Source organism: Prinia subflava, chromosome 14 (assembly GCF_021018805.1).
Source record: "Prinia subflava isolate CZ2003 ecotype Zambia chromosome 14, Cam_Psub_1.2, whole genome shotgun sequence".
Classification (NCBI taxonomy): domain Eukaryota; kingdom Metazoa; phylum Chordata; class Aves; order Passeriformes; family Cisticolidae; genus Prinia; species Prinia subflava.
In genome coordinates, this window is record NC_086260.1 from 3,901,544 (window position 1) to 3,916,336 (window position 14,793).

The following is a 14,793-nucleotide window of genomic DNA, read 5'->3' on the forward strand; positions in this document are numbered from 1 at the left end:
GAAGCACCCAGGGATGAGCTGGCTGGAGGGAGATAATGAGCTGTGGCTGCTGAGATGATGTTTAGCCAAGTAACACAGGAGACTCCTCACTGTAACACCATAAGAGCATCCAAACCCATAGCCAAAAACTTGGCCAACACGACTAATTCAGTGAGCATTTGTAGCAGTTCTCCTGAAAAGTGATGATGGTTCAGTACATCCCAGATTATGCCTGAATTGCTTCAGAGTAATAAAAGGTGCTAATTCAGCACTATCATGCTATGAGTGAAAACCAAAATAGTGAATGCTCTGCTTCACCTCCATGCCCCTACACAGTGTATATCACATTTTTGATATTGTCCATCATATGTTGCCAAGAATGACTCATCCATTTCAAAGGAAAGCATCCAGATGTAACTAGAGAAATTTAATTATGGATTCTGTGTGTTTGTTCAAAAATATTTTTTTTTTCTCTAAGGGAAAAAAGATGTTGAGCAAATAATACTATATTTAGAAGAGAACTAACTTACTAAAATTATAGCTGTACCAACGGATAAATAAACATAAACTAGTAGCATGAACCATTAATGAAAGATAAATCGTATGAAGGAAAATGACATATGTTTACAGTTTTGGCAGGATTTAAAACAGGGCATGTCTCCTTATATACAGCAACTGTTTTAACAGCTGCTTTTTTTTTTTTTTTTTTTTTTTTTCCCCCTCCTCCTCCCCTCCCCTAAATTATTTCAGGTTTTTGAGTCATGATGCAAGAATCTGGGACTGAGACAAAAAGTAACGGTTCAGCCATTCAGAATGGAGCGAGCGGTGGCAACCATTTACTAGAGTGCAGCCTGCGGGAAGTGCGATCAAACGGCGAGACACCTTCCGTGGAAATTGGGGCTGCAGATTTAGCACATCTCCAGCAGCAGCAGGTACTGTAAGATGCAAGTTTCCTACCTACAGGAAAAGCACAAAGCGTTTTAAAACACCCCCCTGCCCCCAAAGCCTTTGTAGTTGCCAGGCAGAGGATGCCTTTAGGACTCGCCTGTGACATTCTGTGCGTTTTTGCCCGTGGGGGATGGCAGTTGTTGGTGTAAAGGGAAACCCTGGACTTCTCTTCCGGGGCTCCTTTTTAATCATTCCCTGGAAAAACCCAAAGATCAGCGCTTCCTTCCACTGCCTGCATGTGTTGAGTCTGGTGGCAGCGATTGGGTGAACTGCTGTATACAAATAACTGGTTTCCAAAATATGTCACCGGGTGGAAAATACACTAACGTTAAGTTTTGTTTTTGCAACAAATTTTAATATAACCTAGCAACCTCTATCAACAGAATGTTTTCTATTAGTGAGGGAGGCTGCAGAGGTATCTGCTGTGCAGAACGTCAGAATAAATAAATAAATACATCCATGTCAGTGTTCCTCAAGCTGGAAGAATCAGAACCAAATTGTGCATTTTGCCTTGGTATTCTAATCAGTGTATTTTCTGGGAAGTGACCAAATTCACCAGTGTAAATTATCCCCATAATACATTTTGGCTTTTTCATTTCCCTGATAAAATTCTGAAGCCCTCTGAGGAAATTTTACACCAAAGTGCTGGGCATGTATCATTAATGTGTTTGGGAACAAAGGCTGCAGCAGAGCCATGGTGAATACACTCACGCCTAACCCTCACTTTCTCTAATGCAATAAGGATTCCTAAAACCTTTTAAATAAGCGATTGGCAGCTGGTTAAGACTCCCCTAAGTGTACAGTGATCTTTTTAGCAGGTTGTTGTGGAGAAGAAAAAAACTGTGCTCAAAAACAAAGCCCAGTGAAGGCTTGAGGAGAAGCGGGGCACCCTGTTTGTCGACCTAAGACAGAAAGCTGCCATAATTAAACAAGTCAGAAAAATGGATGATACTAAATGCACAGACTTTGGTTGTTTCAATCATTTCGTCCTACAGGTTTTTACTTGAAGTGAGAATACCATCAGTGAGAAAATCACAGCCATGCTGAATTCATTACTGCAGTAGTCACACAAAACCACGGATAAAATTTCAATAACTGCAGGCCACAGTTGAGTAAACAGTTGCACTGAAACTTAATTCCTGTTGACTTTTCCCTCATTCTTTGCCAGGGGCACATTCTGATTCGTAGTGCAAAGACAACAGGGGTTACAGCTTTGATTAATATAGGACAGTAGAAGAGGAGTGGAACAGTAAAATATGTTCAACATAAAGGTCTCATCTTAAAAAAGGCTTCATATGAAAATGAGTTAATTACACTGTGTTTTCCATAGGAGCACTGTGGAATTTTCCAGTGAGGCTTTGTGCAGAGAGAAACAGGGAGGGGGCATCATGCAGACATGTGGACAGTGTGGACCAGAATGGCTCAGACCTCTGCTCCTCCACCACTGACTAACCCTGTGCCAGGGCTTCTCTGTAGCCATCCCAAGAGCCCAGGGTGTCTCAGATAATGTTGTCACCTCTCATGTAATGGCTGGTGTCATTCAGCCGCCCATTTGGTCAATTAAGGAGTGGCACACATTTATTCCCAGTCCTCCAGCCCTCCCCAGTCAGTGCCCAGCACAGCCCCGAGTGCTCAGGGCTGGGAACAGGATTGCCAGGCTCAGGATTGCTTTCACACAGCTCTGATTTTAGCTTGGAGTTTATTTATGCTCTGCCAATACAGTGAATGTGGTTGGGGATCTTGCTTTTCTCCAAGTTCTTCAAAGACCTTTATGTTCTGTGTTTGAATTCTGCTGTTAATTGGTTTTGATGACTAACTTCTCCATGGAGTTTCTCTTTTATAAAGCAAGTTGATTGCAAAGTTTAAAACAGTTACTAAATAAAAAAACAACCAACAAACCCAATCCTGATAACAATAAGAGGGTAATCAGAGCTAGCATAAAAATATCAATCTTGGTGTTTGGAAAACATTTTTAAACGCTGAAAAGAAGAAAACCCCGTTGTTTTCAGACAGCTAATGCAAGCATTTACAGATACACATACAACATGGAGCATAATGTTTAGATGTTTCTCCGTATACAACATATGCTCTCAGGTCACTTGACAGAATGCGTTCTACAAAACACTCCTTCAATACAAATGAATGAGTTCTGAATTAAACAGCTATTTCTTAAGAGCATTTCATTCAAATCTTTTCATTTTGCCACCTGGCACTTGTTTTGTCTGGAAAAAAAAAATCAGTGGTGGGTAGTTTGAGCTTTGCTGCTGTGGTTAGTTCTGTGTTCCCACGATGAGCATGGCAGAACAGTGAAACCTGCATGTACAATGGCTTGTGAGAGCATCTGTGCTGAATTTAGGGTCACATTTTTGGTGACATTTATGAATTTATTAGGACTAATAGCTTTGTTAGTATGAGAGAGGAAAACAGAAATACTTCAGGGTTTTTTTAGGAAGTTTTAATGGGTTTGCAAACTTGTAAATATTTTACCATGGAAAAATATGGAGCGCCACAGATGTTCATATGTTTGCAGGAGAAGTGTATGGTGTGTTCGCTCTTGCTGTGAGTACAGGGAGGATATGTAGGACAAGTTTTATGCTTCCCATGTCATGTTATGGTGATTCTGCCATGAAAGGAGACAGAGAGTGATGTGATGCCCAATTATTTTAGCATTAAAAATCTCATAAAATATACTGTTAAGCTGGGAGTAGCAAATGTGGGGATGAGTTCTGCTATTTATAATAAAGCCAAGTAACTCCAACATGTTTATATTGGTGAAGTAAGAAAGGCAAGGCAATACAAGTGACCCTTCAGGGACAGTATGTGGAAATGCATATAGAAGTCACCATCAGAACCAAAGTATAAGGGAAAGAGAACCTTTTCTCACAATACTTTGGCACCTGCTGGGGGTGGGAGAGGTGGCCTTGCACTGCTGCTGACCCCACGGGTGCCAGAGGGGAGCATCTCATGGCAGTGACTGGGGTGAGGTGGAGTAGGCAGGGGTTTGGTGACCTGCTTATAAAGTCTGGAGTGGGTGTGAAGGTTCCCTGGATCATTTTACCTCCTGAAGAGGGGCAGCTGGGGTTTGGTGTGGGGGTCAGGCAGTGGGGCTTGGGAGGTTTTGTCCCAGAGTGCCCACAGAGGCAGAACCAAGCGACAGAACAGAAAACCTGGGAACAGGGTACCAGGCAGAGTCTGGCAACATCTGTTGGCTCTCGGGCATCATGAGGAACATCTGGGAGGTGCAGAATGGAGTCACCCATGAGCTGAAGGTCAGGCTGGGTGAGGGAAGTTTGGGCAGAAGGGCTGTAATGATGGGGTGACTCCTGCTTACCAAGCAGTGATAAATAAAGACTCATCGGGACAAACTGCCTTTTAATGTTCATGATCACAGCTGTAGTTGCTTCAGTGGTTTCTGACGTTTACTCAAATAGAAGGTTTGATGCCTCAGTCCTAGACACTTTTTTGGTTTTTTTAAAGCTTATAAAATAAATATTATTTATTGCATTTTATTTTTATCCTCAGGACTATTCATTAAAGTGTTCTTCACGTTATTAGCAGTGAAACAAGACTATGAATTGAACAAAGAGAATGATTACAAAGTTGAATCGTGATGTATAGCAGCAAGACACCAAGTGCTGTGTTGCATGGTGGCAGAAATACAAACCTCTCCACATCAATAGCCAGATCCACTTTGATACTGCAACTTCAAGTACTGCCCCACGAGTATAAAACTCAGTGTCTTTGTCTAATCCAGAATGCTTTTGAACTTTGAGGAGGTATGACTTCTAATAGTAATTTGTTGACAGATTAGCTGCAAAGATTGCAAAGGGTTTATTTTGCAGAACTGGCAGGCTCCTATCAGTGTTCTCTTAAGGGAAAAAACACACACTGCTGTTTTGCAATTGCTTGCATTTATTGACAACCTGCGCTGAGCAGGCAGAATCGGAATGTTTGGATAATGTAAACCTATAGCTTGTCTGATGGAGTGGAGTGTACTTTCAGGTAGTGCATAGATTCCTTGATAAAAAGGGGTTACAAGGTGGCCGTGTTTATGACAAACTGGAATAGAAATACAAACGTAACTGGTATGTGGAGAAAGGAGGAGGAGGTTTATGTAAAGAATTGTGGGCAAGTTTCTTTTCTTCACTTCGTCTTTGAGCTGAACTATACTGTAATTATGAAGTGTCACTTCAAGCTTTCTGAAGAATTTAGATAAATACTAGTTTTGCCACGTGTCCACCAAGTAAGGAAAGAAGGGGGTTTTCCTTGAAAAAAAACTTGATGGCGTTATATCCTGTTTTGTACTTTTATTTTAGTAAATGTCTGCAAGTGAAAAATACAGTTTTGTTCATATATAAAAGAAGGTTTGATAGACAAAAGAAATTTGGACTAGATTCTGGTCTGTGCCCAAGTCAGTGCCTGCAGTTGGGCTGTTTGTGGTGTCTGTGTGAAGATGCCATAGTTGGGCCCTTTGGCAGTAGTTATTTCATGAAATGTTGAGATGTGAAGTGTTAGATTGAGGGAATCGAACTCCAGAGGGAATATGTGGGTTCTTCAGATTTTGTTCATGTTCAAAGACAAGGAAAATGTACAAGAAATGGGGGATTTGGTGCATTGTTGAGAGGCTGTTTTAATTGGGCACATCAAAAAGAAAATTTGACTAGAAAGAAATCTGAATATATCACAGTGTAAATGAAAGAAATGCCTTTTTTTTATTTTTTTATTGGTGAGTTTCATGTTATTTTGAAAACCCTTGTGGAGAGGTTACAAACCGCATCAGGAGCTTTACGGTCGCATTGATCATGATGTGGACTTATCTCTGTAGAGCAAAACTGCTAAATTAGATCCATGATAAAATGTCTTTGTTTCATATTGACATAACTGGGTTAGACCAAAATTGTTTGTTACACTTTAAGGGAGCGTCCGTGTTGAGTCATTTTGTCCGAAGAGACATAAAGCCTAATTATTAAACTGCTGTTGCTATTGAAGGAGCCATTTGAAAGTATAGATTAAACTCCATGCAGGCTATTGGATTGTGTCTGATTTTGTATTGTGGTACCCTCATAACTGAAGATTACAACATGGTGAAAAGATGACTGCATTTGTAGAGCTTCTGCTGTTTCATCAAAGGCTGTGAAAACAACTTTATGCTCCCAGTAACTTTGTGTTTTTTATCATTCAGACTTTTCCCCCAAGTTCTGCCATCTCCCAGCACTGAACGGAAGGTGACATGGTGTCTTTTTAGTCATTCAAATCTAATAACTTTTAATCTGAAGGTTAAGTAGTGAGATATAAACTAAGAGACGATAATATCAATTTTATGTTCACTGAAGGGCACAATATACCTCTTTCTAGTAGAGGGAAAATTGTGCGTAAAATGTCTTTTGCTTTTCAATGGAAAAGCTGTGGCTCTGAGAGCTTAGGAATGAAGCAGCGCTGGAAAAATTAAATAAGTTTTAACATAGGCTGGCTACCTTGCCTGGATTTTAGAATCAATGATTTTTTCCCCTTAATAATTCAATTTTTAGATCAGTTGTCAATGAACCATGCTGAGAACATTCATGCAGCATTCTCTATCCTCACTATTGCTAATGTCTTTGTTATAGCTGCTTATTGACACCAACAAGCCCTAAATTTTCTCTTAACTGTTGAAGGGTAAGGGGAAACTACTACTTAGTTGCACTTGCTGAGATTATTGTTTTCCCTTTGTCTTGGTTTTGTTTTATTTTGCTTCTGAGGTCTTTGATAAATACCTGCATAAACCCAAGTCCTCAGAGCACCTTGACACTGGCACCCAGAGCTCTGCTGCTGTGTGTGCTGGTACAAGCATGGGCATGCAGGAGCTGGGTCATTAGACATGTAATCACCTGGGCTGTGTGCACATCTAAATCCAGAAGTCCTCTGTAGGCTCTCCATGTCTATTTCTGTATTTATTTATTGTTTTACAATAGCTGCTTTTACTTCACCTGGTAAATTAGGATCAGGCAGTAATCATTTAGGTTTCTGTGGGCTCTTTGAAGGGATGGAGCTTCTGAAATATGTTTGCTGGGTTGATTTTTAGCCTTGCATCTCTGTGAAAATTCAGCAGTGGTGTGTTTGTTCCCAGCTGTTTTCGTAGGTGTGCACTCTCCCCTTATATTTGCTTATGCTTACTCATAAGCAATAAAGTTCCACATTCAGGAGTGCTGTTTAGGGAAAGTCCGCAAAGGAATGCTTTAAAGCTGCTAGCCAGCACGTGTATACACTGCAAAAGGCTTCCAGCAAGCATCAGACACGAATTAAAAGTCTATTTCAAGTGATTGATGTTATTCAGATTATCAAAGACTGTTCCTCCTCCAGTGATCCTCATACTTTAAGGGTTGTTTTATAAGTGGTTGCACCACTTATTTGTAGCAAATATATACACATATATATATCTCAAACTTAAAGTGGTAGTGTGCCTACCAAGGTGTAAAGCAGCCTTTAATTCACATGGAGCTGTTCCTCATCGTGGCTTTTAGCGTTGCAAGATGCTTAAGCATGTGCCTAAATGTAAGTGCGTGACTAGTCTGATTAAGGTCACTGGTACGTCTCATGCCTGTAAAATTAGGAATGTGCTTAAGTACCTTGCTGAATTAAGGCTTAAGTAATTTCACACTAATACGAAGTTCCGTGGATTGCTGATATTTTAGAACTAATTTAACTTTATTTGGAGACGTGCTGCATGTAGGGAGATTGTTTGGCAGTGCCTGAGGAGCAGCAGTGGAGTTGCAGCTGGTTTCAGTAGTGTAGCTCTTGATTTCAGTGGAGTTTTGTCTGACTAAAATATTTAAATGAGAACAGAATCAAATGCCACGGTTTCCTGCATTATGTTCTTTCTCTCGGGGAGCTCCACTGGGTATCCCAGCAAGTGAGAAGAATGTTAACAGTACTGTTGTAATTTATAACAGTGATGTTGTAAATAAAGATTGGGATTTGAAGTAAAAATGCAGAAGTTGTGAATACTCTTCATGAGTTTATTTAACTGCATAGCACCCCATTAATTAAAAAAAATTAACAGAAGGTATCTTTTGGAGGCTTAGTGTAAACAGTGACATTATATAATGACAGTTTTGTAGGATAGTGTTGCTTGTTTTGTTGCTGCATTCTGTATTTTGTTAGCCATGCTCCCTACATTTCCAAAACATAAACTACATTTGCAACCTGTTTTAAATAGTGCAAATATATCTCTTTTTTCCTTATAAAAGCTACAGATTGTGTCTGTGGAGTGTATAGTCTCAGACATCTCTGAAGCCTGGGGCAAGTGCCAGGTTTATTACAAGTTGGGCTTTTCAATTTATTTTGAATCATATTTCTTCTTTTTCTTTTAAGGGTTTTTGTTTGCTTTTTGCTTTGTTTTGTTTTGGTTTTTTTTTCCTTTTTTCTTTTTTCCAGGCTACTGAAAGTAGGGCTGGTAAAGTGAAGGTTGAGGAGAGTTGGGCTATTTAATCTCTCTGACAATGTGTTGTAAAACTCATCAGTGCAGTTCTCCCCTTTGCCCCCAGCTCTCAGAGCGTGTTCCCAGGCAAACCAAAGAGAAGGATGCAAGAAATGGATATAATTCCTTGTGTTCTGTGTGCTGACCTAATACTGGTTCTCATTTAATGACCACAGGATTGAGGATTGGGATGGTTACAGACAGAAACATCTCTGGGCATGCAGCTGCCTGCCTGGAGATGGGTCATTTTTGCACGGTACAGCACTGCAGTTCCAAGTTTAGGTGACCTCTTTTGATCAGGCTTCAATGCTGAACTAATTCTTATATGCATGTTTGGGGCCTTCTTACCTTATTAAATAAAATAAGCAAGTTTTTGAAAGGATTTTGTTCCTTTCTAGCAAGAGCCATCGTTATTGAGGGGCACAACACAAATGTTTCAAATTTGGAGATGCAGAGCAAGGTCACAGTTTGCCTCCAGAATCTGAAGTAATCAGGATTTTATTTCAGATAAAACCTCTGGGGCTGATACTTAGAAAACACAACTTTTTACTGGCATTACGCAATTTGCTATGGGTCACTTAGCCAAATATTTGTGTATGGGTCTTTTTTCTTCTTTTTTTTTTCTTTTTTTCTCTCTCTCTTTTTTTTTTTTTTTTTTTTTTTTTTTTTTTTTTTTTTTAAGACTTTCCAAAGTTCAGGTGGGATTTCAGGCTTCAACAAACTCTACCTGGAAATTAAGTGCAGCAAGGGAGTGGGGAAAAAGTCTTGTCTATTTGAGCTAGAGTGATCACAAGCTAAAGGAATGTGGTTGCTGTTGGCGTGCTCAAATCAAGTTTTCCTTAAATTTTCCTTGTTATTATCACCGATACCGAGAAATGTCTGCCAGGAAAGAACTGCAACACCAGTGAAATGTTGTAAGACCACTGACTGTCTGACATTCTTGCTTTTTTCCTCCTTTTTCCAGTAATCAGTGAGATACGTGCAGAAATAGGGGTAAGGTCCCTAGCTGTTCCCAGGGACTGTGTGGGCAGAGGGTGAATCTTCCCCAGTACCTTCTGGCATCCTGAATCAGCAGCAGACCCACAACTTTGGGAGGGTTGGCTGCTCTCTCATGGATGAACCTGGAGCATTTGTGTTCTTAAACCGTCACCGTTTTGTATTTCTGTTTCCACATAATTTAGTGATTCATGTAGAGAAAGGTCAGACAGGCACGGGAAGGAGACTGGAACTTGCTAGAAGTAGTGGGGCCCAGCATCTTGCAGCAAAAATTAGAAACAAGATGGAACATAGTTTTCCTCATGGATAGGAAAGCATTTGGAGCGCTCAGATCCTCACAGTCCAGTCTCAGCAGTCTCCAGGAGAATTCTTCTGGCCTCTGCTTAAATGAGAAACTTGATCTATGGATGAGCTCACCTAGGAATAGCTCTGGTTTTGGGGAGAGTGGCTGCAGTTTATCTTGACTTTGTTGCCTTGCATCGCATACCCGCTCTGCTATGTCATCCCTCTTCTTCAGGCTCAGAGCAGGATGGAGAGGTGTGTGTGGAAAGCAACTGTTCTGGATTTTGTTGGAAAGCTAAAGTTGAAAGCATCCAGTGTGCTGAGTGTGCAGGTGTGGGAGCTCTGTGTCTGGAAGAAACCCCAATATCTCTCCTCTGGAACAGCTGGCTGTGGCATTCACTTGTAGCTGTAGGTAAAGGGCTTTTTGTAAGGTCAAAGGAAGGGTTTAGTACAGCTAAACCTCCCCAGTGCTTCATTTTAGTGCCTGTTCTTCTCTCTCAACAGCTATGCTGGTTTCTTCATCCCAGACATGGCATTTGGGTAGCAAAAGCAGTTGTTTTGTTCAGGAAAAACAGTTTTCTTCCTCGCCCTCCCATAGCTGTAATGCTGTATTACAGATCTAAGAGAAAACCCTCCAAGTCAATAAACAACAAAAAGCAGACTTATCTTTTATAGTGTTCTTGAAACAAATGTAAGGTTGTAACACTAAAGCAGGTTTTATTAAATCTAGGCGTGAATCCATATTGAAGAAATAATCCACTGCTTCTTTTCTGCTTCTTGTCTTTTTAATTAGTGCTGGCAATGGGATTGTTAGCTTTTAAGATACGGTAAATATGAGCCTATTAATATTATTGAATATAATACTCAAGAAGGTGCAGGGAATGCTGGTAACTGTAGCTGTTTTATGGACGAGCTAAAAGAGGGCTCTTTGCTGTTCCACACATCTTCCTTTATGACTACTGGGGTGAAGCCCATATTGGCAGCCCTTCCCCAGGTCCCTGGAGCAGCTGTTCCTGGAGCAGCCATCCAAGCAGGTGGTGTGGGACTCTTGTCCCTTAGTCCAGTCTGGCAGGATGGGTCTGAGCCCCTTTTCTCAACACAGTGAGTGTTAGGAGTTTAAAACAGTTCTGACTCCTTTTCCTTGAGAAATGATTCACCAATTCCTCCGATTAATGCTTTTTGAAGTGTTTTACTATTGGTTTCAGTCTCTCAACTTGGGCAAGGACTGGATTATAAGGGTTTAACAGTGATTAGCTCTGTTTACAGTATTTTTTCTTGCTCTGAAAGGTACAGTGTTTGCTTTGCCGAGGGGTTTTATTTTGCAGAGTTTCTGTTGACCACCTGCTTTTTTTTTTCATAATTGGTTACAAGGACAATTGCTAGGCATAATAAATAAAAGATACGGCCTTCCAAGGCTGTGTCATAGGGACTGTACGTCAAAGATTCATAAACTGTGAGCAAAAATATGTGCCTCTCCCTGGGGGCAGGGAAGCGCGTGCCGTGTTCACGTTTGGGGATCCTTCCAAGGTCACGGAGAGCCCGTGGTAGGATCTTGGCCAGTGCTGGCTGATGGCCTGGCTGGGCTGCAGCCACGCTCAGGATAGGGCAGCCCACCAGCCCAGGTTTGCTGTGAACTCCTCTCCAGTCTTAACATTTTCCTTTGTGGGTTTTGGGAAAACAGACTTTTTTTCGTCGCTCTTTGCATGTGGATCAAAGGCTGGAGTAGAGTGTCGGACACTCCTGAGTCTGCCTGATCTGTGCCTCAGCAGTCTGTCAATGCAGCTTTCAGTCCTGCCCAGGACTTTTGGTGCACAACTCTCCATTAGGACGTTTTTCCCCAGTGTCTTATCATGGAATCATAGAATGGCTTGGGTTGGACAAGATCTTAAAGATCATCTCATTAAAACCCCCTGCCATGGGCAGGGACACCTTCCACTAGACCAGGTTGCTCCAAGCCTTGTCCAGCCAGGCCTTGGACACTTCTGTCTTGGATCACTTGCATCTTGGGCTGACCAGCACTTGGAGTTCAAAACAGTGTAGATAAACTCATGTCACCTTTTCTAGGCCAGACAGAGCAGCAGGAAGAGCAGCCAGGAAGCACGTGGCTTGTTCCAGCTTCTTCACAGCTAGAACCCAAGTTAAGGAAAAATGAGGTTGTTGGAATCTTACTGACTGCATAGCTCACCCCAGCTAAAGCTCAAACTGCTATAGGTAGGATGCATTCAAACGGACAAAAGTCGCACTCAGAAAATACAAAATGTCGGGCCTCAATTAATTGGTTTTCCTAGATTTACATGAAAAGAACACCCTAGAATGGATGTGCCTGGAGACCCCTCACAGTAACCCATCCTATTCTTCTTGTGTATCCCATTACATATACTGGTTCTTCCAGAAGTACAGTTTTAGCCCAAGAAAGTCTCTGCTGTTGCTTCCAGGCCACAATCTGGCCTGGGAAGCTCCTGTCTTTACCACACATTGTGTCCCTCCATGTCCAGTCTTGTATCAGGTTGTCCTTGGAACAAAAGATGAGCCAATGAGTGTGTTTTCCCATTTACTTGTATATGTCAGTGATAAATCTTTTGAGAAGACTAAGGCCACATGTTCCTGAGGAGGCAGCACTACAGTCTCCATCCCAATCACTGTCCTTCATCACTCTCTTAAATCTGAAGGAGAAAACAGGAGGTTCAAAGAGGGACATGGGATGGGGGTGTGAGTGAAAATCCCATTTCATGTTCGGTACACAGAGTCCATCCAGAACCCCCCAATAAGTGCCTTAGCCACGCCTCTGTCGTTTGGAGGCCTCTGTTCCTGTCTCTGCCAAGTCCCTGTCGTCCACAAGACAAGACATCTGCAGTACATTTGTTTAGAGCGGGGAGATGACAAGCATTGAAACAGATGTTGGAAAGCAGAGCAGCAACAGGCCTGTGCTAAGCGAATGGCCCGTCGGGCTGGGGCTGTTTGATGGCTGATTACAGAGTGAGCCAACTGTTCCTTCAGAGCAGCCTGCACCCAGGACATCCCCTGGCAGGAGATGTGCTTTGCCAACATGTGGTGCCCCCTTTGCCACCGTGCCTTTTCAGAGGTACCTGGGGGAAGCACAGGGAACAGGATCATCATTCAAAACCCTTTAGATGAGTAACGTTCTTGCTTATCCAGGCTGAATTGATTCCTGGTTACGAGTTGAACCATTGGAAAGCATCAAGAGCGTGCCTCGGCATCCAACAGCCAGTATCACTCATTAGTTTGAATGAAAAGCCTGTGCAGGCTTTATCAAAGCTACAGAGAATTTTATCATGATCAACATAAAACAATATTCTGTCTGAAACCTCTGCACCATATTGCCATATAAAAAGCAGCTCATGTCTAGTGATCCTTGGTATATGAAGCAATTCAAGTTTATCACAAGCTGACATATTATGCTTTGACAGCAAAGAATCCCTTTTGTACCTGATCTCATGTTTCCTAAGACCAGCTTTTCACCTCCTCTCATCTTGTCTCTAGGAGCTGATCCCCTTGTGCTGGGGAGGTAGAGCTCTTGTTAAATGAACTTGAGAAACCTGGGAGTATTTACCTGTTAGTCATCTTGGGCCAGTCACGAACTTGCTGAGTAAGGGAGCTGGGGCTCAGTTTGTTCAGTCCTGTGGACAGAAGCTGGATGGAAAACTGGCCCCTAGCAGGGAAAAAGCACCCCTTCATGTTCTCATGTGTTTGACAGGCATCCTGTACTGAACGCCAAGGACACAAGGGCTGCCTTTTTCCCTAGGGTAAGGCATGATCAGGTCCTGCACGTGGTGCTTTCCCAGACCTGGAGGGGCTCCTGTGCCTGGGCTGGCACCAGTGAAGGGCTCACCCGCATGCCCTTCACCTTTACACGGGGTTTCTGATACTCCACGTGCATCCAGAGATTCCACTGCTACCTTACCTAAGGGAAGGAGAATGGGGCTCTCCAGGCTGTCTGAGCTGCCTGCAGATGTGCTGTCTGCCAATGAAACACCATTAGGCACCATCACGTTCCCATCTTGTCCTGGTGGCAGGAAGGAGTGCCTCTTCTTCTATTCCGTTTTTCTCCATCTCATTTTTTTCTTGGTGATGTTCCACACAGGCAGTAGGTGATAGGCACAGTGAGATTTTTGGGGTGTCCTGTACAGGGCCGGGATTTGGACTTGATGATCCTTATGGGTCTCTTCCAACTCAGCATATTCTATGATAGCCTTGAAAATAATTTCTGAATTGCCCCAGTCTTTACAGGGACTTGAACCATTTACCAAAAGCATTTTATAAAAGGACTGGCTCCCATATGTCCAAGTGAAAAACACTGGACTGTGCTTGAACCTCCTTATATCATTATTGTTTATCCGAAAGGATGAAAGGAGGAAAGATCCAGGACACCTGGAGGGATGAAGGGAAGCAGAGCTCCTCTGTGCCTGCCCTGCAGATTCCTTACCTGACCAGCCCATACTGAGCCACAAAGGCTCTGCAAATCTTAGTGCCTGGCCACAAGAGCCAAGAGGCAATTCCCCTTCTGCCCCAAAAGTCCTGCAATCTGCAGAGACATGGAGCTGCACCAAGGGACTTTATTTTGAGGAAATCTTCCTGATACCACTGTTTAACAGATAGCAGACAGGGCACTGCCAGTGGTGTGTCCCATCCAGCCTTTTCTTTCCCTCCAGAGGAGCTTTGGTCCTCAGGTCTTTGTGCTCCCCTCATCTGAAACAACACAGATACTGTGCAGAGCTAATGTCTGCCAAGGCTTTGACCTGAACATGGAATTGAAGGGGAGCGAGGTGCGTGAGTATGCTTTTGGTCATCAAAATTGGACATTCCACTGAATAATGAGAATATTATTAAGTGTAAAAGAGTTGTTATTATTTATTTAGAGATGTATTGTTCCCAGGTTTGTGCTTACTCTTTTGAAGCTGGCTTTGTGACTTGGCAGTGCGATCAAGAGTTGGACTTGATGATCCTAAAGGTCTTTTCCAACATAAACGATTCTATGGTTCCAACTTGTCATGCAGTGCTGGCTTTGGGCTCTGCTAGGTTTGGTTCTGCTTGGATTTCCCCAAAAGTTTTGCAGAGGCACATCTGGGCAGATGATGTGTGAGACCCAAGAGCGCTGTGTCCCTGCCCAGAGG

General features: G+C 42.5%; 1 protein-coding gene across 8 annotated transcripts in view; it reads left to right on the forward strand.

Moving 5' to 3' along the window:
* Window positions 1–14,793, forward strand: part of FOXP1 (forkhead box P1) — a 379,483-nt gene that overhangs the window by 214,132 nt on the left and 150,558 nt on the right. For all 8 annotated transcript variants that reach the window (XM_063411788.1, XM_063411793.1, XM_063411794.1 and 5 more), the window contains one exon: window positions 730–911. In XM_063411788.1, the coding sequence (XP_063267858.1) occupies window positions 741–911 (171 nt within the window). In that variant the 5' untranslated portion in view covers window positions 730–740. The remainder of the gene's footprint in view (window positions 1–729; window positions 912–14,793) is intronic.